At 38.8% G+C, this 23,352-nt stretch overlaps 2 protein-coding genes across 4 annotated transcripts in view; both read right to left on the bottom strand.

The window, feature by feature from the left end:
* The window catches only part of LOC146452122 (sodium/potassium-transporting ATPase subunit alpha-3-like), a 36,172-nt gene extending 24,270 nt beyond the window's left edge, over nucleotides 1-11,902 (bottom strand). Inside the window, exons 1-4 of one of the 3 annotated variants that reach the window (XM_085098502.1) lie at nucleotides 11,761-11,902; nucleotides 5,144-5,292; nucleotides 1,551-1,703; nucleotides 1,416-1,475 (exon numbers count right to left, since the gene is read on the bottom strand). In XM_085098502.1, the coding sequence (XP_084954628.1) occupies nucleotides 1,416-1,475; nucleotides 1,551-1,703; nucleotides 5,144-5,218 (288 nt within the window). In that variant the 5' untranslated portion in view covers nucleotides 5,219-5,292; nucleotides 11,761-11,902. Of the gene's footprint in view, nucleotides 1-1,415; nucleotides 1,476-1,550; nucleotides 1,704-1,787; nucleotides 1,926-3,597; nucleotides 3,819-5,143; nucleotides 5,293-11,760 lie in introns of those variants that run through there. The other 2 variants (XM_085098503.1, XM_085098504.1) reach the window with 2 other exon arrangements.
* A 719-nt stretch (nucleotides 11,903-12,621) lies between these two features.
* LOC146452121 (tektin-1-like) lies at nucleotides 12,622-21,380 on the bottom strand. Its single transcript, XM_085098356.1, has 6 exons — nucleotides 21,236-21,380; nucleotides 16,662-17,622; nucleotides 15,363-15,433; nucleotides 14,507-14,650; nucleotides 14,014-14,236; nucleotides 12,622-13,783 (listed from the first exon to the last, which is right to left on the bottom strand). The coding sequence occupies exons 2-6, from the start codon at nucleotides 17,301-17,303 to the stop codon at nucleotides 13,427-13,429; spliced, it is 1,437 nt and encodes a 478-aa protein (XP_084954482.1). The 5' UTR covers nucleotides 17,304-17,622; nucleotides 21,236-21,380; the 3' UTR covers nucleotides 12,622-13,426.
* Nucleotides 21,381-23,352: the final 1,972 nt, after the last annotated feature.

Genomic DNA, 23,352 nt, shown 5'->3' with positions numbered 1-23,352 from the left:
AGTGTATAAAGAAGAATACTGGTTTGCATGTCTTGTTTTACAAATGGTTTGAGAAGTTTTATCAATCACTCAGAAGGGTGTTTCATCCAATTTCCAAACACCTCAAAGTTGGTAAAAAAAATTGGTGTAAATTTTTGCTGTTTGTAAATCAGAAGAAACACTCTTCCTTATGAGAATCATGTATTATTCAGTAAATGACACTAGCATACCACTGAGCTACAGGAGACTCGTGGGAGCTAAGGCCATTAAACTAGGTTCATGGGAAAAACATCCTGCATACTGCTAGGATTGGAATGTCATGGGTGGCAAATGTGGAATATGGAAATAAATGTGATGGAATATTTCAAGCCTGGTGAATAAATGAGAATGATGTATTATTCAGTAAATGGCACAGGCACAGGCATATGCATGTGGTTTTACAAAACATTTTCTTTCGGCTGGCAGCTGAAATTGAACAAGCCGAGTCAGGTAAAGTTATACCAAATACATTTTACAGAACACATCATCTAGAAATACTCCAAGATTTGACATACAGAAAACAACATGTCATTTTACAACATAAAACATAAAACAACAAGTTCTTGCACAACAAGACCGAAATGTACATAGCTGGACATCAAAAACGAGCTTACAATCTACTTGGAAATCAATCGCTGAAAAACAGTTTTGTCAAGAATATCAAAGGTCATATCGGTTGTAAAAAACTAAATCGTGTATATTTAGCTCCCGGCAACAGAAAGCAGGGCTTGCATTTGTAGCAAATCACAGCGATCAAAGTACACGAATTACACTAAAAAAGAAACGTTCAAAACAACTCCCATTCATGTCCAAAGTTTACTCAAAACATGACCCAGCCAGAACCACGCTCATGCCGGTAGGCTGAAAGGTCAGAATATAAACAGATTAAACAACAATGCCTATTTCCATCCGGACAGGAAATCTGCCGGTAACCGACAAAACAACAAACCAAATTCAGTAATTTACGAGGAAGGAAAACGAAATATTTATCGCTGAACATGAACAGCTTATGAAAACAAATAATAAGCTTAAACATGGACAGAAGTTGTACGACAACGCTTTAATGCAAATAAAAAGATTCTCGACTCCGTATGACTGTAAAAATAGTAGAAATTCAACAAATAAATTTACATGAAATACTTAATATAATAATGTCAGCAGCTGAAATAGGCCTTCGCTGATGAACAACGAAAAAATTAAACGACTTGAGGCTAGATGAGATACGAAGACTTTAGCTTAAATTTTAATTAATGGCCTGCTGCAAAATTTGCATACGGCGTAGTAAAGCTTCCACCGACGCGATTGCATAAGTGTAACAACCTTTCCTCTTTAAACACTGCATTGAAACGGCTTCCAACTAAATTAAGGAAAAGAACACACGTAAAAATTGAACTAACCGTTTCGGCACTTGTCTCCAAACGTCTGCAGATCTCTTCCAGAGTGATTGTATGCCAGTCCTACAATATAAACACCATTATTTCAGCATGACACTTAACTAAGACGACATCACAGCATTGAATATCTTTTCTTACAATTTCTAACTCCTTCTTAAGGTCTTCCAAATTTTCTTTCTTTTCGGCCTTCTTGGATTTTTTGCCCGATTTGCCGCCATGTTTTCCTTTGGGGGCCGAACCATCGTCCACTAGGGGAGTCGTAGCGACGCGGTAACTTTGGCTTCTTCCAAACTAAAAAGGATAAAAAATATAATCGTTATTCTCCATCAAGATATAAAATAAAGTATCGTAAACTACAAATACTCCTCTATGCACCTCCTCATTCAAGTCTTCCATGTCCGTCGCCATATTGGAACACAACCCAGTAAAAAACCCACGTGGATTGTTAATGACCGCCAATCACCTACCACGTGATCAATTCACGGGTCAATACATGTACCTACAGCATATGGTAGTGCTTATTTTCTGTTGCATTCTTTACTTGATAAACACCGAAACGTCGTTCCGTTTTTTCGCTCATTTTTATAGTTAACTGTATTCAACGGCACCTCCATATAAATAAATTTACTAAATTAATTTTACAAAAGCTATTTTCGAGGGTAGTTTATAGAAATGTCTTGCTCTCTGAGACTTCACAAACCGGAAAACGATAATGACATTCGGCTTCACCTGTCTCCTATTAAAACAATACGAATTGCTCCAACACGTTATAACAAAATATAAAAATGAACAATTATTTTAGAGATAAAAAAAACCCTTTCTTGTGCTTTGAAATATGAATCCAGTAAAGTGTATTCGCAGGAATAAACTTCCTTCGCTACTGAAAGAGCTGAGCCAACTGACACATTTTAAATGATGTGTTTAATGTAGAATAAGGGATCCGCTAGCGGTGTTCAGTAAATGTGTTTCCACTGAGTAACGTTTTTCTGCTTCTTCATGTTTCTGTAAGGATATTCCCACTACAGGGAGAAAACTATTGTTTGTGTGGCACTGCAGCCGGAACTATGCCAAATTAACTGTGCAGAACTGTAATCGATGTTGTTCTTCAATTGAATTGTTCAATTTTTCCGAGATTGCCCCAATTTCAATTAAAAATGAAGCAATACAGCGTCTCTTGATAATATAGACTTAAAATTTGAAATCTCTTAGGATGTTAAAAGTGTCAAAGCCACTGTCTTCAATATAACACAGTGCTCCACTTGCCTGCACGTTTATTAGCCAATACAAACTGACTTCATATCACTGGACTCTTTTGGGTCTCGCCCATGTCGCGTGCAAATTGTGACGTTTATGTACGATGAGATTATATCATTTGGTTGCTGGCGAAATTTTGGTTTGAAATGAAAAACGAGATTTACTACTGACGAAAAATTTGACTATTTGACCTCTAATGTTTTCATCTCATGGCGTACACGCACGAGCAACTCTTTCAGGTCCACTTGTGATAAACTTCGTAATTGGTCACGTGATGTGCATGCTCAGGACATACCGGGTAAATATCCGATACCGGCTATTTTTGCCAAAATCTTGAATTAAATTCGTTAAATTTCCCTTAATAGCAATTTAATACAAATCCAACTTGTTCTAAAAGAGAGACTTAAATCTTTAGACCAACGGAACAAAAGTTTTACAACACCCAGTTGAAAACCGCAATACTTATATAAGTTTTCGGTACTGAGGTTTCATCAAGCGGAACTCAGAAAACTGAATTTAAAGTAACTTAAAGAATAACGTGTTGCTTCGTTGGAAAAAACTGTGCTTTCATTGGCTCTGAGTAGAGATGAGCATGAAATGGAATATTTCTCAATGCCTTGAGACACTATCTGAAGATACCCCATCTTGGCCGAGTGCAGATCGAGCTGCTGCTCTGAGTCATTCCGCGTCCTCTGCAGGATATTGAGAGCATACAGAGACGACTGAATTTGATCGCCAAGAATCCCTGTTTAGCCTTAAAAAGTGTGTTCAGGCATAAAATTTGGATGCAAAGAATCGGGTAAAAAACACTATCGAAGCCATTTCGAAATCATCATGCATGTATCGTCAAAACGCCATTTGGATGGCGTTGGAATAACACCCACGCTACGCTGGTAAGGTATATTACATAACTGCAAGACTTATACTTTACCAAATTCTCTTTTTCCTCCGAACTTCCTTTTGCCCCTTTCGCCTTACTCATTTTGGCGCCGTTCTAACTGTGGAAAGCAGCCTTGAGATGATTTTCGGGACTTAACCAGTTGTTAGATGGTCGACACTTGTGACTCAGCAGCGCATCGACTGAGCGTGCTCAAAGATCCCGGCGATCAGCAGACGCGTTGGTTACACCACAACTGAGATTAGTGGAGCTTAGAAAATTTATTACCGGGTGAATGAATACAGTATAATTAAATGAATCTCGAGGCCCAATAGTAGAGTAGTTATCAGTGATATTGCCTATTTGAATATGTCGACTTTGTATTAAAGCCCAATATTACAAACAACCAATATCAATAAGAGTACAACACGAAGCGTCAGAATTCTACATGAAGCCGAACATAATGGAAATTTGTAGAGGTATTGGCCTCTATCAGTCCTTTCATACAATTAGGTAGGTTTCAAGAAATTCAAATCGTTTGTGGTTTCTTTCTTATTATTTGATCTTTCAAGTTGAAAAAATAAATAAATAAAAAGTTGGTTTGTCCTGTAGCGGAGAAAGTATACCTAGATGAAACTCAAAACATCCTTTTTAAGTCGAACCTTTCATCTTCATGCACCACTGATGCCCAAGTGTGGACACGTAATTTACATGAATACAATGGTTGTAAAAATGGGGTCCTTTAAAGTGCCAATAATTACTTTAAACTCGTGACCGGCTTTGCGAGAATTGTAGACACAAAATAGCGAAAATCAATTTTAACCATTCGAATCAGGTTTAGTTTTCATCATTATATGTGATTTTTAGTTCTTCTGGTTGACAAAAGCTAGGTACAATTCCCCGAAACATTATTAAAAACAAACCTTTACCTCGCAACAATAAATACTTATGCTAATCAACCTCCGGTATAATCATTTAACTTGCAGCGAAATATCTGAACGAAGAGATGGTCAAATATCCGGAAAAGATTGGTAAAAAGGTCGAGCACACATAAGATCTGGAAAACTAGGAAAAAAAATTCCATGAACTCAATCAAGTCATTTTACTTTCTCATTTTCCTGAGCGGGAGGTCGAGTTGGAGTGAAATCAGCCATGTATTAGCTATGCAAATTACACTTAAGTGAAAGAAGCAATGCCTTTGATCTGTGCATTCAAATTTTAGTCAACTTCGGCTCTGGTGCTAGCCAATAAACAGAAGTCCTGGGTGCTAACGACCAACTAAACGGCAGACTGTGATTGGTTGTTTGTACGAAGTCATCCTACAGTCGGTTTCCAATATTCTCTCAAATTATCTTGTTTAACAAGTCATTCCTTCTATCTTGAAATCCTTTTTATTTCTAACATACCATATTACAATATTCTACGTCAAAAAGTTGCTTGGACAACTCTTACAAAGTTAGAAACACGTCAGCGATGATTTTTTTAGTCATTCAACAAGAGATAAGGATATTTTAGCTGGTCAGGATATCGCATTATGTGGTTTCAGTATTAAATACAAAGTCATGTGCTCCTGTCAGAAAAAATAAAAGCAGGCACTTACCGACTCTGGGTCGCCATTCACGTCATACTGATCTTGCATATACAGGCCGCCCAATAACTGCTTGTTCTCTGCCATTGGTTCCCGCGTGTGAGTGACGGAGTTAAGTACGCAACGCCACTAGCAGCTGCAAACCAGAGAACTGAATACACCTGAATAAAGACAACATAAGCGAGCTAAAATAAAATGAAATTTATGCAGTTTATTAATTGTTTGAGCACTGAAGATAACAAAATGTGATTGATGTTTTATTGACTAGATCCACTTGAAGCGTTCTAATTAACTTGGTAAGCTTAATTTAATCGTCGGAAATTAAGACCAATTGAATAATTAATAGTATTTATGAGACAGTAACGACGTGAAGATAACTGTGAACTGCATAGCAGAAAAAATGGAAACGAAAGAAGAGAAAAGGACGCTTATGTTGTATATGTAAAAATTAAAAAAATCCTTTTTGGCCTTTATTCAATAAATGACAAGAAACTTTCTTTTGCTGCTTGCATAAAATATTGTGAAACTTTTTCATTCAAAAGAGCTGTATGCAAGAGCACTTGAAGCGTTGCCTTTTTTGCTCCAGCCTGTCAATTCTGGAAAAAAATTCCCTGATAGTGGAATGATACTTTTAGGACAAATTTAGAACCATACAAAAATTTTCAGTTTCAGTCAAATAGCGTGATTCAGTTTCCGGAACTTAACGAATTACAGTCTAACGTGGTCCTTTTATCACAATAACTGAGAATCAATATATTGTAATATATAGTATTTTCTCCAGAATTTTTAGCGCATTTGTACGTCATCAGAATTTTTTAATAGAACGAAAGATTCGAGAGGTACTTGACAGCAAACGATATGGTCATTCCGGGTTCGAAACCGTGAGAGCTTCGAAGAATGATAAGCATTAACTACTGACTAAGAGGATTATATTTTATTTACCAAACGAATAATTTTATTTTAAAGTACCAAACAAACTGCTTAGCTTTCTTTATTTGCTGGGAAAGGCTGCGTTGCGTTGTCTTTGACCTATATAATTGTGTAACCTCGAAATCACTCGATATGAGTTGCGTATTCCCATGAAACGAGGAGCAGACTGCGCGAGAGAATTGAATCTTGTTGAAATATTTATGGTGTCATTTTAGATTTTAAAATATTACCTGCGACAAAGCAATATCGTAGAAATAAATATGATGGGTTCTTCTATCCTAATAATGGTGTATAAATACACCCTTTCACGTGATGGTTTATACCTTTGCACTTTCGTTGCAAATGTCGCGATAATTAGTCAATCTCGTATTGTACTTTTGTTGAAATCTTAGCCAGACGACAACGTTATTTCATAAAGGAATAAAGTTATGTCTCTCACACATAAAAATACAACCTTCGCGGAATTGATAACCGTAACCGATACAAAAAAGGAAGATTTTCGATTTTATTCACCCTTTCACTTCCAGGTCTAAACGTACCTTCAGTCGGTAAGGTTGTAATATTTATCATTGGGTTTTGCCGTTTCAATATTTTTTTTGGCATTTTGAACTTGGCTATTATTAAAAGAAGCTTCCCAGTCACAAGCAAAGTGGCGTCATAGAGCAGTTGAGTTCACGTAAAATATCACATGGTCATTGAAAATATTGCAAAAGTTGTACTACGACAGTGAAACATAACTGCACGAAAACTTTTTGCCATCATTTCGGTTTTAAAGCCGCAAACATATAAACATTTTTGTTTAGTAGGGTTATTTTAAAATACTACAGCATTCCTCTATCTCATTGTAGTGTCCAGAGCCCTTCATCCACGGTAAGACAAAGAAACAAGGGCTTGGGGACGAGACTGAAAAGTTATCCAGCTGTACTAGAAAAATGACTCGATAGAAACGGGTGTCGAAAGTCTTCCTTCTTAGTGTAAGCGCTTGCACGAGTTTGGTCAGTTAGTAACCAGATCATGTGCCAGAGTTAGTCACCTCAAGTGAAGCAGACAAGTTTGAATGCGATGTGACTTTCACTATCTTGATTCTACACGTGGGTAGTGCATGTAATGCTACCATGACAACGACTATTTGCATGCGCAAAAGGGGAGACGTTTGGGGTCGAAAATGGATAGCAACTATCCACCATGGTCCAAGGGTCTATGTGAATTCCCCAAAACTCGTGAGTTTTTCCTGATGTTTTAACAATCTCTTCTCCGTTTCTTGGCAATAATAAATTGACTGAAAATTTCGAAATGCGCACACCGTTGCACCTCTTGTGTCCAGGCTGTTAATGTAATGAGGGATTCTCGAGCATGCTCCTCACAATTTTTTGAATGTCTTGTTTTATTCTCAGCTAACTTGCCCTCAGGACCACGATCCTTTTGGTCAGCGGCGCGTTGAATCATGCTGCTGGCCAAAACGGTATAGCCTGTTCCAGGCTCCTAGAGAGACGTTTTCGTCCCCTCGCCCTCTCCTTCGTGCGTCTCTCTAGAAGGCTGGAACAGGCTAAAACGGTATTATTGCAGCTGAATAACTTTAACATGTTCGCTAGTTCAAGACAGCTACCTTTTCTCCGGCATTCGATTTGATTATATCAACAAGCAACTTTTAAAAATTTTAAAGCAAGTTTTGAGTAACTTTTGGGGATATTTATTAGCAGAACCAGTCCTAGCCTCTGATTGTACTGGCATGCGGCCAGAAACGTGGGCTCAGGCGCTCGAAGCCTAAGAATGACCTGAATTTGCGGGAAACTCATAATTATATTTAATAGCCAAAAGATCTTTATCAGTATTCGAAACTTGTTCTCTTGAGGAAACAAACCCAAGCCTTTCGTGACTAGCAATGGAAGTCACAGTTAAGGCAGAAAAAACTATAAAAAAACAAACTAGTAAATATCGTTACAGGCCACTGGCACTGTTAAATGCGTTCGTACTTGCACCTAAATTTATGTTGAATTTCTTACCAGGAGATAAGAAACGTTTGCAATTTATCTATATAAACAAGAAGCTGTTTTCAGCTTATACTCGGGCCATATTTGACTGCGTGGTGCATAAGCCTACGATCTTTTAGCACTGATAACTTCCAGCATCGCTGACTCCCCAAAATCGATAGAAATAGACGGAGATATACACCCAGGAAAAAAAATAGTTCATGCTCCAGAAGTGATTCATCGTTTTATTGCTACAGCTCTGTTTCGTATGAGCAGGAGCTGACCACACTCATCACGCAACTTCAACGAATGACCGTAAAGTATATAAAGTGATCAAAATCTGGTGATTTAAAGAAAGCAGCTGCTAGGCGATAAAATACAATTCCACGTGCCATGAGAGTTCACGTGCCATGATACAAACGGTTACGTTACGTTACGCTATACAAGAGGTTTTGGGTACGTATCTATTTATATGAGGGCATGGATTTATGAAATCATTCGAACTGGTGATTTAAAACAAGCGTTTGCTGGGCGATAAACTACTAATCCTCGTGGCGTGAAACAATTTACGTGCCATGATACAAACGGTTACTTTACGTTTTTCGAGAGGTTTTGAGTACATATCTTTTTCTGTAGGGGGTTTGGACTTGGTAATTCGTTGCGTTTGTTCAGGCTACTAAGATCTTTTCTACGGAAATAAACTTTTCGTGAAGACATAGGTTACATTTCTTGTTAATGATATTATCGGATTTGAACATTTTGAGTACTTTCCATTTAATTAGAAATGTTTTGTTTGCGTCCGTCAGGGTCCATACATTCTTCAGATAGTTCCGTTGCATTGCGTCTGTTGGCGTTTCGGAAGAATGTGTTGTGCCAGTCCCACGTACGATTCAGTTGTTGTTACCGTCGTTCGCTTGGAGGCATCAGTACCATCAAGAGGGCATTCTGCTTTCTTCCTGCAGTTGCAGCTCGGGTGGTTTTGGGTTGTTGCTACATTTGAGAGTATCTGTTTTTTTATGTGATGCGATGATGATGGTTTTCATGTTTGGCATGCATGAGTAGCTGAGTTTTAGTGTCTGTCTGTTGAAGATCTTGTTTATTGGGTGGTTCTTGGGGAAGCATTTGTCAACGATGGATAAAAATGTCTGTACAATTGACAATTTCTAGTTTTTCGATTTAGTATATACTGACATCATCACTCTAATATCAACTTATCCATGTAAGCTCAAATTCTTTTACTCAGATGTATCAACGATATGAAACATGATTTAGCCAAACAAAGCTCTATGAGCAGGCTAGGGCACAAATTAAAGAAGTTTGTTGACAAAACGGTTTCCTTCTTGAACAAATTCAAAAACTGATGACAAAATTGCAAGTACCTTTGCATGATTTTGTCGTGCGTGATGTATTCCTTGGCCCGCCAATTTTTCTGCACGTGCCTTGTTTCGCGTTTTGTAATAAAAAATGCTCCGTGCGATAACCCATGAAGGGTCAAGATTTTTCCGGCGGAGGAATCAAACACGAGAACTGTCATCGCAGGACTGAGTGTGACACGATAGCGATCGCGTCACCGATTACATTTCTGTAAATTCAAATTGGAAAATTAAGTCTTATTGTGGTCACCCAAATCAAAGCTAGTCAAAAACTGTCTCTCTTTTCCCCTCTTCCTCAGCGTGCACTTGCGATCGATCGTTCGATTCAACATGACCATTCTTCTTCTGTAAAACATTTGCGTGGCTTGCGGTGAGGTCTGCATTCGAATCTTTGAAATTCTTTGAATTTTCTGACCATTCTGCAGCGTCTTGCGAGGGTCCCGAAGAAAGCTGCAAAACATCACTACACTTTTTTGTGTTTCGATTTCGCATTCGCGTTTTCGATACCCACCATCTACATCATGCAGAGTTAAATTTATGCGCGTGCTGCTCGTGCGACAAACCTTCCAAAGGTTCATGATTTCTTGCACAACTGTCACCCCGTAACGGAATGCACCATGTTCAAGCTACCTCCTCTTCTCTTATGCTATATCCACGGGCTTTAATCCTTACGTTTTAGCTTTCTTCGCCACTCGAAATGCTATCATTGCCTTCACCTTTTTGTTCTAACGACTCCGGAACCCTCTCTGCGCTAAGGGAAACGTTCACGAACGCTTCACAACCGACGCCAAATGTTTTGATTCGAAAGAATAGTGACTCACAGAAAACATCAGGGAAAGGGAGGGGGAGCTTAGGAAGTGAAAAAAAATGAGGGAGTTCGGGACTCTCCCCTCCCCTTCCCCGATTACTTAACTCGGCGCCTCACGGCCTGAGTACAAACAACGCGAGGAATTTGATAACGCCACGAAAACTTTACTCGTGCCACTCGAGTACAAAAAACGAGACCGAGAACAATAACTCGTGGCTCGAAGTCTTATCTCTCGGCCCATCGCGACCCCAAAGAGAAAAAAGAATTTGATAATGCTACCGAAACCTTAACTCGGTCCGCCTTATGGCCCGAGTAAAAAGGTGATAATAGCCATGTTGAGTTTCATTAAAAGTAACATTCATCTTGTTACTCTTGCAGGCTTTGATATAATCGTAAAAACTGTTAAAAATCTGGAAAAAGTTTTTTATGACATGAGGGAATAGAGCTATTTTAGTTACTTTTTGAAAAAGCAACTTTCTGAAATTTTTGAGCAATTTTGTGAGAAATAACAAGCGACTTGTGGACAGCCTTAACTTAAAAGCGTTGGCCATTTGTAAACGAGCTGTGGCAATCGCGGTCGTGATTTAATTTATAATCAGTAACTATCCATCTCCGGCATAAAAAGAGACATTACTCAACGAATAATACTCTGCTCATGATCTTTCACGAGACATCCCGGAATGTAAGTATACTAGCAGAGGTAAGAAAAGAATCAAATCGTGCGGTTCTTGTAAGCCTCAAGTAGAGCAAGCAATATTCATTTATCTGGCAATAAATATAAATAAGTCAAATAAAGAGATTCGATTAGTAAAACAGCATTGGCGGATGTAGTGTTACCATGCGGTGTTTCATGTCATTAAGTTTTTATGTAAATAAGCATTGTTCAATTATCTCGAAAACCTATTGTGAGTCAGGTGTACAGAATATAAGTTATAAGGTGAAGACTCATCCACTTTACAAAGTTTTTTCTATGCTGTATTTTGCTTCACTTTGGTAATCACAAATTGGAGTACAAGTGAAGAATGCTAAAATCGTAAACTCCGATAAAATAGAAAATTATATTTAGAATGATGCAAAGATAAGAATTTAAAGTAACAAGAACAAACATTTAGATTTTTTAAATCTGGTCGCTTCTGCGGAAGCTTCTCCAGTGCGGCTATAAAATCGTTCAATTTAAGCAACCGGATTTATACTTCGATTGCGATTGCCTACTGAAAATGCTCGCATTCGCAACTTGTATGCCGTATGATTTGATCACCATATTTTATTTTTGTCAAAGCTGGGTATATATTCCTTGTAAATTTAAACCGCAGACAAACGAAACCAGCTATTTTCCTTCTTCCGATTTCAAACGGACAAAATCAATTAGCATCAGCCGGTCTTAAATTGATTCATGGCGAAATACTGAAATTATTTGAACGAATACTCTCTCGATTAACTAGAGTTTAAGCGTTTCATTTGACGCTCCAGCTGAATTTAAAAGTGAATGCCAGTGCAAAAAGCAAAATTGAAAACCTTAATTTAAAACGACAAATTTGAAACGCTCACCGATACACAGTTCACTCGAGGCCCATCAGCAAAGTTATAAGCTTCTGGATTGGGATCGGACTAATAAGACGATAAAAACCTTACTTCATGGCGAAAAGAAGCTGGAATCACACTCTTACGGCCGGCACAGTCTATACGAATCCCACAAAGCCCTGACGTAAGCTGGCGGTTTTCATTGATTCTAGCCTGTCAGAATTTGCATTTTTGCTTCAGTATGTTTTACCACCTGGTGGTTTGAAAAGTGTCACGTGGTCCTAACACCTGCTTAGTACTTTTATGGGCAGTTTCTGGACGCGCTAATGGTGGATCTGAGAATTAACTCTGCGCTGGCTTTAACCTTGCCTCTTCCTTAAAAATACTTCAGACTACAATAATCTGAATTAAGATTCATAACATGTTGCTTTGTTTCTCGTCATTTATTTTTTTGTTCGTAGCACTGACGTCGAAGAGAGTGAAATCAGTCATAAAATTGAAGGCAAACGGTAAAGTTCACGCACGCGAAAGAAAAAAATAAAACACGACAGAAAAGGTTTTTAAACTTCATTCTTATTATAACTGGTTTTTGATTTAAAAGAGAGAAAAGTGGTGATAATTTTGATCCCTTTTCCGTCTCTGCAAAACCAACACTTCTGATATCGCTTTTGTTATCTGTGGTCAGGCCCAATCTCGCTCATTAACACGGGCTTTCATTATCTTTATCGTATTAACGTAAACATAGAGAGGAAGTAAACTTAAACAGGGAAAATACTATCTTGAAAAGCGCTTGAACTGATTTACGCTGTGCATTCATCTCACACGAGTATGATTGGCGTGTGAACACCTGCGATTTCATTTGCATTAAACATGTAAACCAGACTGGAGTAAAAGTAGCTCTACTATTAGTAGAAGGAAAAGTGGTTTATTGCAGATTTAACAAATATATTCACATTCAGAATACTGTTTAATTCCAAATATTCTGTCAGCCTCCGGCAGAGCGCTTTGAATAAACTCAGAACGATTTTTTCTTAACTCAGTGTTCCTCAAATATGGAATCATACACCCACCCCCCCCCCCCCCTTCCTATGTTTTGCCTCAGTGTTCAATATTCAAAGCACTTCGCTCTCATCTTTTCAAGTTTTTACAGCTTTTAGTGAATTATAGCTATTGAATTATTTTACAACAAACAGTTTATTGTACATATTGTTCACCGCATCATTTCCATGCAAAACATCCAATTCACAAGTACAGCCAGTTGTGCTCTTAGCTCTTACGTGCATGTTCAGTGCATAATCACACCATTTTCACAGCATCGATCGCCAGCAAAGTGAAATGAAAATTGATAAACGACCGACCGACAACGATTTTTCTTCTTTATGATTAACACAAAGGCACAATTTTAAGATTTCCATAACGCTTGCAAGAATGGTAGATTGAAACTAGACGTCCTATAACATTCCTGCAGTTTGATGAGATACTCCTGGGTCATTTTCAATCCTAAGGTAATTTTTGAACCAGTTCTTATGCTAACAAATTTGGCAAAAGGTTTCATTGATTCCGGTGAAAAACTTATCCCGCTGTAAATCATAAAGAAATTCCTTTCAAATAAAAATGTCTTCATGCTCTCTTTCCTTATTTCAATACAGTGCTTTTGTTACATTTATAATTAATTTTCATTCCTTCAATGTTCTTAGTGAGAAATATGGCGGACTTGTTGACGTATGACCATGCACTGATCACGGTCGATAAACAGGCTGTTTGTCTTGACCTCGATATCATCTTCCAGTCGTTCCTTGTTCCTTAGCAACGCCATGAGTGAAGCCTCGGCCTCAGCTAGACGCATGCGCAGACGATCGATGGAAACAGAGATTTCTCCGACCTCTCCAACCAAGCGGTATTGTACTGGATCACGGCACAGCTCAACATTGGGTCTCAACGAACGTTTGTCCAATCGAGTGTGAGCAACTTTGAGGGGATTCTCCTTGTCTGAAATGGCCTGTCTGAGATCGCGGACATTGTTTTCCATGGATGTTATCTCGTCCATAACCTGTGGTGAAAGAGAAAGTCTGAAATGAGCACCTTCAAGAACTGCAGTAATCAGAACTGAGTAATCTTGTGCAGCAACAGTACAACAAAGAGGATCGTACGTTTTACAACCATAAGAAAGCGATTCTTAATTTAAATATTAACCATGCATGCACCCGCACAGATTCCTAAAGAAACTTTTTTTCGATTGACTAACAGTTCTAGTATACAAAAGATACACAGTCAATTTACCCTTGCCAGCTCTTTCTCCAGAGATCTCTTAGCACTGAGCGACTCTTCAATGCGCTTGGTGAACTCATTGTTCACGGTCTCAAAGATGTTCCTCAGGTCAACGTAGGTCTGCATCAGAATACCATTAATCTCTGATCTCAGAGCCACAGATGCCTTGCGCTCTCGTTCAGCTTTTGCAATGTTTTCCGAAGAGTAAGCTTCCCATTCATCAGGGGTGAAAGAGCTGAAAGGCACAACAGAGGATACTAGTAAGTACAAAATGTGTAGGGAAAGCGAACTGATCTTAAGGCGGCGCCCATTGCAATTTTGAAGGTCAAGGAAAGCTAAGAAGTTTAAGAAAACGCGAAAGGGGTACGAAGTCAGGCAGCGAAGAGCATTGATGTACATGGTACATATACAAGCACATCTAATTTTTCGTTAAACCTAAGATATAAAATCAAGCTTGTATGTAAGGAGAAAATAGAACAGAAAGGTGAAGAGGAGTTCCACTTACTGCTGCTGAATTGTGACAGAATGGGGAGCAAAGTGAATGTCCTTGGAGAAGTTATTCAGCGTGGAGCATTTGCCATCGATGCCGAGAGAGCCATACTTGTCACCGAGATCTTTTTCCAGAAGAGTTTTGGCAGAGCGCAGCAACCTGAAACAGTGAAATACAAATTAAACATGATTAAATAGAACAAAGATCCGCGTAGTTATTTACACAGCTTAAGCGACTGCTTAAGTTGTGTAAATAAAACTGCGAGGAGCTTTATCTATTTAATCTTTCATCCGCAGTTAAATGTTTGTTTCATATCTTTTTATTCAGATTAAAAATGGAAGGAAAATCCGTCTTTTAGACTGGATTAAATGTTCGCACAGTGACGTCACAGGAGTCTCACTCCAGCCTTCGCACGGGAGACAGTAAGGAACGTGTAGGTATTAAATTAACAATAACAATAACGAGTGTTTTTACCTCAGATATTTACTGTAATTTTAGGTTGATAGTAACACTTCAACTGTAAATTGTTTCAGTTTAACTCTTCCATCTGTAATTCTACGAATTTCTTCGAACACTAAGAACGGAGTATATTTAATCATTGATGATGTCTAAGGCCCTGTTCACACTAATGCGATTTCGAAAACCTCCGTCTTCTGGTCTCTAAAACGGATAAAAAGATCCACTCTAGTGGTTTCACACCGTTCTCTACAATCCACACTAGCCTTCAGTGTGCACGCACGGCAGTTTCAGTGCATCACATGTTTCCTTACTTGTCAGGGATAAGAGCTGTGATTTTCTTACACGGAGTGAGAAGTCCGTAGAGTGGAAATGGAAAATTTATAGTGAATCGAGATAGAAACAACAAACTCACCACAACTGTTCATGAGCTTGATCCATTGTTTTCTTCAGTAAAGCTCGCACGTTCTCGATCATTTCTACCTCCTAGATGGGAAGAACGAAATACTGCGTTTTATAAGCAATCTAACGAAACAGTCCTCCATGTTTGCGACTAAATTTGTCACTTTTATTCTTTGGAAATTTGCTTATCAGTTAAGCGGTAGCTATTGGTAAATCGTCCCTCTATTCCTTGAAATTGCCTTGTTCAATAGCGATTGTCGACTTCGAATTCTGCAAAAACAGGCACTGGATATATTCGATTTATTCAGCAAAACAAATTAATGTAACTGTAGAATTCCACAGTGCTGGTTTGATGAAAAGTGAAATAAGAATTTCTTTATTGATATTAATGGTATTTGTAAGAAACGCGTTTGCATGGAAATCGCAATTCCCGAATGTTTTAGTACAAACTTCAAAGTGTACTAAGAGCTGGCTGCCATAGCAACAAGTTTGTTTAGCTCGGCATTACAGGTCATGCGTATCTTGAGCTGGGTCGGAGACGGACGTATGGAATATCAAACTAGGAGACCTTAATACATAAAAAGAACTTCATAGAAACAGATTTACGAGGAAACGATCTCATGAGAGATGTTTGGAAAACAAAATGTAAAATTGTGTAATAAGTGAAAGCCTCAAAGCACGGTCGCCTTGGGGCTCAAATAACATTTAACCTTTCGTTGTTGTACAAACAATAGTCGGCGTTACTGACGCTCAGTTCGTCAATATACTATTTACCACTAAACAAAAAGAAACAAATCAGTCTCTTCTCTTGGAATAAGATCTGCTCGATATTTTGGTGCGCGTTTCGTTACCAGCTGTGTACAATAGCAATTTTAATGCCTTCTTTGTAACGCTATGCTCTCATCATGACCTCATTGCCGATATCAATTCTGAACAAACTCTTTCGAACAAAGCAACTTTCCTACTAGTAAAGACTAAATTTGCATAATGAACTCATTGAGTTCTGGCATCAACATGTCGCCAATATTTTAATGCTATTCTGGTGCAATTCAATTAAATAAATTTGACACCTAGCGAGGTATGGCTACTTCTAACCAACTATTCTGAGAATTTTTAATTTTGAAACCATTTTTTGAAAACTATACCCAACAAAAGCTGACATTTTTGTTTCTACTCTAAAATCATTAGTGCAATAAGTGTTGCCAAATTTATTAAATGTCGCTGAAGTCATCACTAAAACCTTTCGATGCTGAAGCTTTACTTGTGCCATGCAGGCGCCAGCAACTCGCGATCAAATAACATGCAAAGTTACCTTGCTGATGTGCGTTTCCACATTATCGTGAACCAGATCGATCTTGACTCTCCTCTCTCTGTACTCGAGGCATTGTTTAGATACATTCAAAGGCTTTTCAGTAGCGGCTAAAGCTTTCTCCAGTCGGCCAATGAATGCTTGTAATGCCTTGATCTCAGCCACCGTTTCCGCATGCTGCTTCTCCAGTTCTGTCTTCCAGTACGTGATGTCCTGGATGCGATATTCCAACTTCTTGTTCACGTCTGTCTGTGTCCTGTGAGTTAGCAGAGCTGTTTCTGTTCGAAGCCGCGAGCATTCATCTCGAAGTCTCTCCGCAGTGGCTCGTTCTTTCTCTCCGGACGAGACATTGAGAACGTTCGAGGTTCTCCATTGCTGCGGAGTGTACTTGTGAATGGCTCTTTGAGTGACTGCTGTATAAGGCAAGTGTTCTAGGCCGCTGGATGATCCATTCAGGATCTTTGAAGGGAATTCAAAAGACCTTGAGAATGGCCTGACTGTGTGAGGTGATGTGTACGGCCTTGCTGTTTGGAATGAAGCTGTGTATGTTGTCTCGTACGGTCCGCCAGTGGGCCGTAGATACGGCGGTGGATCGAAGGTCGAAGACGACAAAAATTTAGCTGTTTCCACGAACGATTGAGTCATCTCGCACGATTTATCGAACGATGCTCTCTTATCCAAGAATTACGCTCAGAGACTCGAAAATTCTTGCCGAGAATCTCTGCCCAAACTCCTACAAAGTTTTTCCTGCCAGAGGTGAAAATATGTCTGTTTTGTGTAACCACAAATCGCTTTATATCCGGTGGCGTCGTTCGTTGCCTAGTAACTGATCAGTCCCACCACCCGATTGTCTATTGGTGCAGAAGGCACGTAGCTGTCGAAATACGGGCTTCTGATTGGCTTGCGGGAAATCCACGGTCTTGAACACTCTCGCTTCCGGTCGTCTGGAAAGCCACGTGCTTGTCTGTAATGCAGAGAAGAAACAACTTTTAGTAATCCTGGCAAAATACAGAGCTAAGCACCACACGAAAAGGCTGACAAACATAACTAAGGGAATGAGAATCGTGTTTTTTGTTAAACGAAACAGAAAACATTCATGAATACTTTATAAACTACGCCCTCCAACTGGTATCCTTTCCACAGTTTTAGTTAGTAGTGCGAAAAAGACACCTCATTGCAGGGCAAACTTAGTATCCTGCTATTAAATGTGTAAAAATAAGTGATTACTTTACAATGTATCTAAGTACAGAGTGTAAAATGTTATCAGCTGAAGTTACACTAAATTCATTGGAATTAGTTAGTATTGAACTTTCCCCCTGTTTTCCTTGATCTCAGTATTCTTATTTTGTGCTAATGCAGGTTTTCTATAATTAATCATTCGCCTGTTTCGAGGCAGGTGGTTCGGAAGTTGCTATAAATATTCCATTGTTGAAAATGGTTTGAATTTCTTTCCAAATTGCCTCAAGCTCCCAACAAACCTATCACAGTTGGTGGTTGAGCAAACTTGTAGGAGCTCATTTATAACACCAGGTTTCAAAGCAGCCGTGGCAGAATAATTCCTCGACGTCGACACCTGCAATGTTTCTCTTGAAATAAATAATATCTGAACCATGAATAATTCTGCTGCAGTATTATTATTATTATTATTATTATTTTTTTGTGAATGAAAAACAGAATGGAAGAAAATGTTTAAGATATACTGAATCGAAGCTCAGAAATAATTCCACTATCTCAGAAATCTTGGAAGTTCAAAACAAACTTTCTATGTTAATTATCACAATTTTTCTGGTAGAAAAATTTGATATGCAATAAGCACGATAGCTAGCGGTGGACGATAAAGAAAATAAATAACTTATCTCTATTAGAAAAAAAAATCAGCCGGGAAGAAATTATAACAAGCGAGTCAAATTTAACGAATTCTCCATTTTGCATGCAGCACGAGCATGTATACAGGTTTACAGCAGCACGTTGCTAAGTGCTATAAATCGTAAACAAATTGTTCCCATCATCGGGCACAATGAACTTGCTCTATTTAATTTTCCACGGGTATGCAAATGACGACTTAAGCGTGCTTACTATGGGAATAAATTGTTTTAAGACAGTTAATTTAATTGGTTTTGGACACATTTTAATGCCAGCGTTTGTTACTGGTACATTCAGCTGACCGCCATAAAGTAATCTCGCCTTAAATCCTTGGCTTTGTTCTCTCTGTAATTATCAATGGTTTATTGAACAGTTTTAATTCCTTTGTTTGGCATTCTTTTAATATAGACCAAATGAGATGGATCTCGGAATATATTGTGAAAATTTGTCACAAAACTTCACAATATATGGATTTCATATAAATTCACTTCCAAAAACTGGAATGGAAAACGTCAAAACTCCGGCCTACTGCCGATTGGAAAAAAAATTAAGAAGAAAAGACTCTTGCCTGAGACTGTACTTAAACCTTTTATTCAATGCCGTGACATGCCTCATTAAAAGATACTCACTCTTCCAGTCCTAACGGAGTCAAACCTCTTGTACGCAAACTATTGTCGTGTGAACTCAGTGTGCGCATCGCAGAAATGGTCACCGTGTTCCTCAAACTCGCTACAACTAATACTACTACTTTCAATGCTCATCACCTTTGAACTTCGAACTGAGTCAAATTCTTGGGTTATGGCTAAGCTATGAGCTGAGTAGGGAATACTTTCTTTTCGAGTTAGTCTTAGTATCTCGTTAGCAACAGAAAGGCTTGAGGGAAAACATCAAATCTGACTTCATGGTTACCAGACGATCGGCGTGTAAAGCCGGCCCGGCAAACGAAGCCAAGGTGTTTGTTGACTACTTTAAGAACTTGAATCATATAAAATCAGTTTGCATGGAAACATGTTTTGAAAGCGCACCGCGCTGTTTGTGTGGTGTGTTTACAAAACTTTTCAGGGAGTTAATATTACCATTTCGCGCCAGTCTTTTATCTTCAAATATCGACACTATAATCAAGCTATTGCTTTAATTAATGAACTATAAACACAACTTGTGTGACACAACATTGATTTATACCGCGTGTACCAGTTATACTAACTTGTTATGTAGCGTCATAAAGAGAAGAAATTTGTGTTGTAATAGAAATCGTAAGGGAAGGGATTAATAAAACAGATAGAATCACCGCTGTTAAACATTCTGGGATAAAACGTTCAAACATTTGATCAGATAAAACTGGTGGAATTTCCTTTAAGAGGACGGGTTAAGTTAGCCTAGCTCAGTATTAGGTTTAGTAAAATTATGTTTACTGCTGAAAATAAAGTTCAACTAAACGCCGCTGAAAAACAAGGGAAGGAATCATCTTTTAGTGTATCATTTGTTTAGAGCTGTTAACATTTCCATTGCCTAGCAACAGTCCAGTTGGCGTGTTATTGCTTGGGAAATGCTATCTGTTTCTTGTATTTGAGTTAAAACATGTGAAAAATAAAGAAAACAAAACAGAATGGCGTCTTTTTCTACATTTCCTTAGCTTCGTGTACGTTCTGCGTTTCAGTGCCTTATTTATGCGATTTATGATTGGGTAAAAGTGAAAAATTGAGTGAAACGACTTTTTATGGGTCTTAAGAAACTCGTTTACTTTCTAAAATATATTCTAAGAAAAATTTTTGCCGAGGATTTTTCGTCAAAACCGCTTTCTTTCAGTTGTCCCGAAAAACGCACGTCAAGAACTATATCTGACATGTATTTCCAAGTACTATACTTGAACGCATCTTTAAAGGTAATCGAATAATCAGAGCGCTGAAGCTTTCGAAATAATCATAATAGTTGCGTCGCCAGCGAGCGGCGAAATTCGGTCGGGTAGCCACTCTTGAGGAGGCAATCCCGCGCTTGGTAGCTTAAAGTCAAACTTACTTGAATTTGCCCCAATTTTTATCGTGCAAGGGCGGCTTCACAAACTATTTTCCGCTCGGCGTCCTTTATTCACGTTTAGTCCGTAGAAAAACATACGTATATATGGAAATCGCGTACTCTTTTTACTCTGCTTTGGTTTTGTCTTTTAGATTATAGAGTATGTAAACTGATCAAGCTCATGCGCACAACTTTCTCAACAGATAACAAGTATACAAACCGACATCAGTTTTTCGCTTAATACTGGTACTCGCTTGTTGCAAGGAGTGATTCACTCCTTGCAACAAGCGAGTACCAGTACTAAGCGGAAAACTGATGTCGGTTTGTACTTGTTACCTGTTGAGAAAGTTGTGCGCATGAGCGCGTTGAGCTTCATCAGTTTACATACTCTGATTGTCTCTCTGGGTTGTTTTTCAGGTTTGTTGTGGTTGAATGACCAAAGTGACACCTTTGCCGTTTAGCTATGTGAATTTCAGTTGAAAACCGCTTTACCTGATTGGCTCTTTACAACCATTAGCTTGGAACAGGAACGCATTCGTGAGGTTCGTGATAGGCGCGTGAAAGAAACGTAAATTGATTCGGATTAATTGCGCGCGCATGGAATTGGGTTTGGTTAGTCCAAATAAAAGGCCAGCCACACCTTCAAACAGTATCCGTAAACTAACTGACTTAACAGAAAATGAGCTAAGTGTCCCTCATACCTCTAGAAGTTGTCTGAAATGAACTGTTTTCCACGCAAAAATTTCCTGTAGTTGCAAACCACAATCCTTCTTATCTACCGCCACACTTGCCATTAAGATTGTGACGTAGACTTGTCTGTACTAATTTCCTCGCTCGTAATTAAATAATCAACAAATTTGATAAAAATAATTTTGCTTAATTTTGAGTTGATTATGGAAGAGGCCAATCGTAACAAATGCAAATAACTCAATGGACCAATCAGAACTTAGAAGTAATTGCATAAAACAAATAGTGATTGCGGGAAAAAGACCAAAACAAACTTAGGCCTGGGGCAAACGTCGAATCTTAGTCGAACTTAATTCGTCGAACCTATTAATTTTGAAATAGGCGCATGAATGGTGCGACGTTTGCCGCAATTAAGTTCGACTCAAATTAATTGGTTCGACTCCAGCATAAGTTCGACTTGCCAAGTCGGATAATGCGACAGTGGTTCGGCGTTACAGCAAACGCCGTTCCAAACACGCGCTGAACTCAATTCATAAATCACGCAAATTACAAAATAATTGATTCAAATGTGATGGACTGCGCAAACGTCACAAAAATACCGACTCCCCCATCTGCCAAACACTATTTCCCCCCCCCCCCCCCCCTGACAAGCATGCGCTGTACAAAGAAATGGCGAGCTATCGATAGCCATTGCTGACATCGCAAAGCGTGATGGAATGTGTTTTTCGTGTTTCATGAACACTAAATATAAATGATTGAAATGCGAATTGCCTATTTGCAATAAATGCTCAGTGTTTGAGTCTTCTCTTTCTATTTTTCGCAATTAATTGCCAAAGAAAAGCCCGACGAGCACTATATTTCGGCATTTCGCTAGCAAGTCCTAGCAATAACTAGCCGCACATCGAGTGAATAGGGACCTTACGAATGCAAGACGGTGACGCCAACGAAAACGTCATTTGAAAGTATAACTTTATTTCATTTGTGCTACTTCGCGATTATTTTAACTCATTCAAATTGTACACAAACGTCAAACTACCCAGGAACCAAATTGGTAGGAGTACCGTTCAAGTTAAGGAAGAAAATGAAAAATTCACTCCCGTTGGTTCACGTTCTCCACAAAACCTTGAATTGGGTCATTTCACATTGTTGTTTTGCAGAGGACGACAAAGAAATGTACCAAAATGTAAAACGCACGTGCAGAGCGATTGTTTTTGCTCATTAAGCCTTTTGTGTTGTGGCGCTGTCGTCGCCGTCGCCGTGGTGTTTTCGTAAGGTCTCTAATAGCACGGGGACACGTGCTTATTTCCCGTGTTTCACGAAGTGCAACTTGTGAATATTAGTGTCTACGCAGGTTCGACGTTTGCTACCACACTGTAATTAAGTCGACTCTTTGTCGAACCTATTTTTAATAAATTCGACGCGACTTAGGCCTAGGGCAAACGTCGAATCTAAGTCGCGTCGAATTTATTAAAAAAAGGGTTCGACAAAGAGTCGACTTAATTCCAGTGTGGTAGCAAACGTCGAACCTGCGTAGACCCTAATTCTCAAGTTGCACTTCGTGAAACACGGGAATAAGCACGTGTCCCCGTGCTATTAGGGACCTTACGAAAACACCACGGCGACGGCGACGACAACGCCACAACACAAAAAGCTTAATGAGCAAAAACAATCGCTCCGCACGTGCGTTTTAAATTTTGGTACATTTCTTTGTCGTCCTCTGTAAAACAACAACGTGAAATGACCAAATTCAAGGTTTTGTTGAGAACGTGAACCCACGGGAGTGAATTTTTCATTCTCCTCCTTTACTTGAACGGTACTCCTACCAATTTTCTTTCCTGGCTAGTTTGTCGTTTGTGTATACAAGTTGAATGAGTTAAAATAATCGCGAAGTAGCTCAAATGAAATAAAGTTATACTTCCAAATGACGTTTGCGTTGGCGTCACCGTCTTGCATTCGTAAGGTCCCTATTCACTCGATGTGCGGCTAGTTATTGCTAGGACTTTCTAGCGAAATGCCGAAATACAGTGCTCATCGGGCTTTTCTTTGGCAATTAATTGCGAAAAATAGAAAAAAAAAAAACCACTCAAACACTGAGCATTTATTGCAAATAGGCAATTCGCATTTCAATCAT

Source organism: Pavona decussata, unplaced genomic scaffold (assembly GCF_977016875.1).
Source record: "Pavona decussata unplaced genomic scaffold, jaPavDecu1.1 SCAFFOLD_381, whole genome shotgun sequence".
NCBI classification, from domain to species: Eukaryota; Metazoa; Cnidaria; class Anthozoa; order Scleractinia; family Agariciidae; genus Pavona; species Pavona decussata.
The sequence above is the reverse complement of the archived record's forward strand: the minus strand, read 5'-3'. Positions and strand labels throughout refer to the sequence as shown.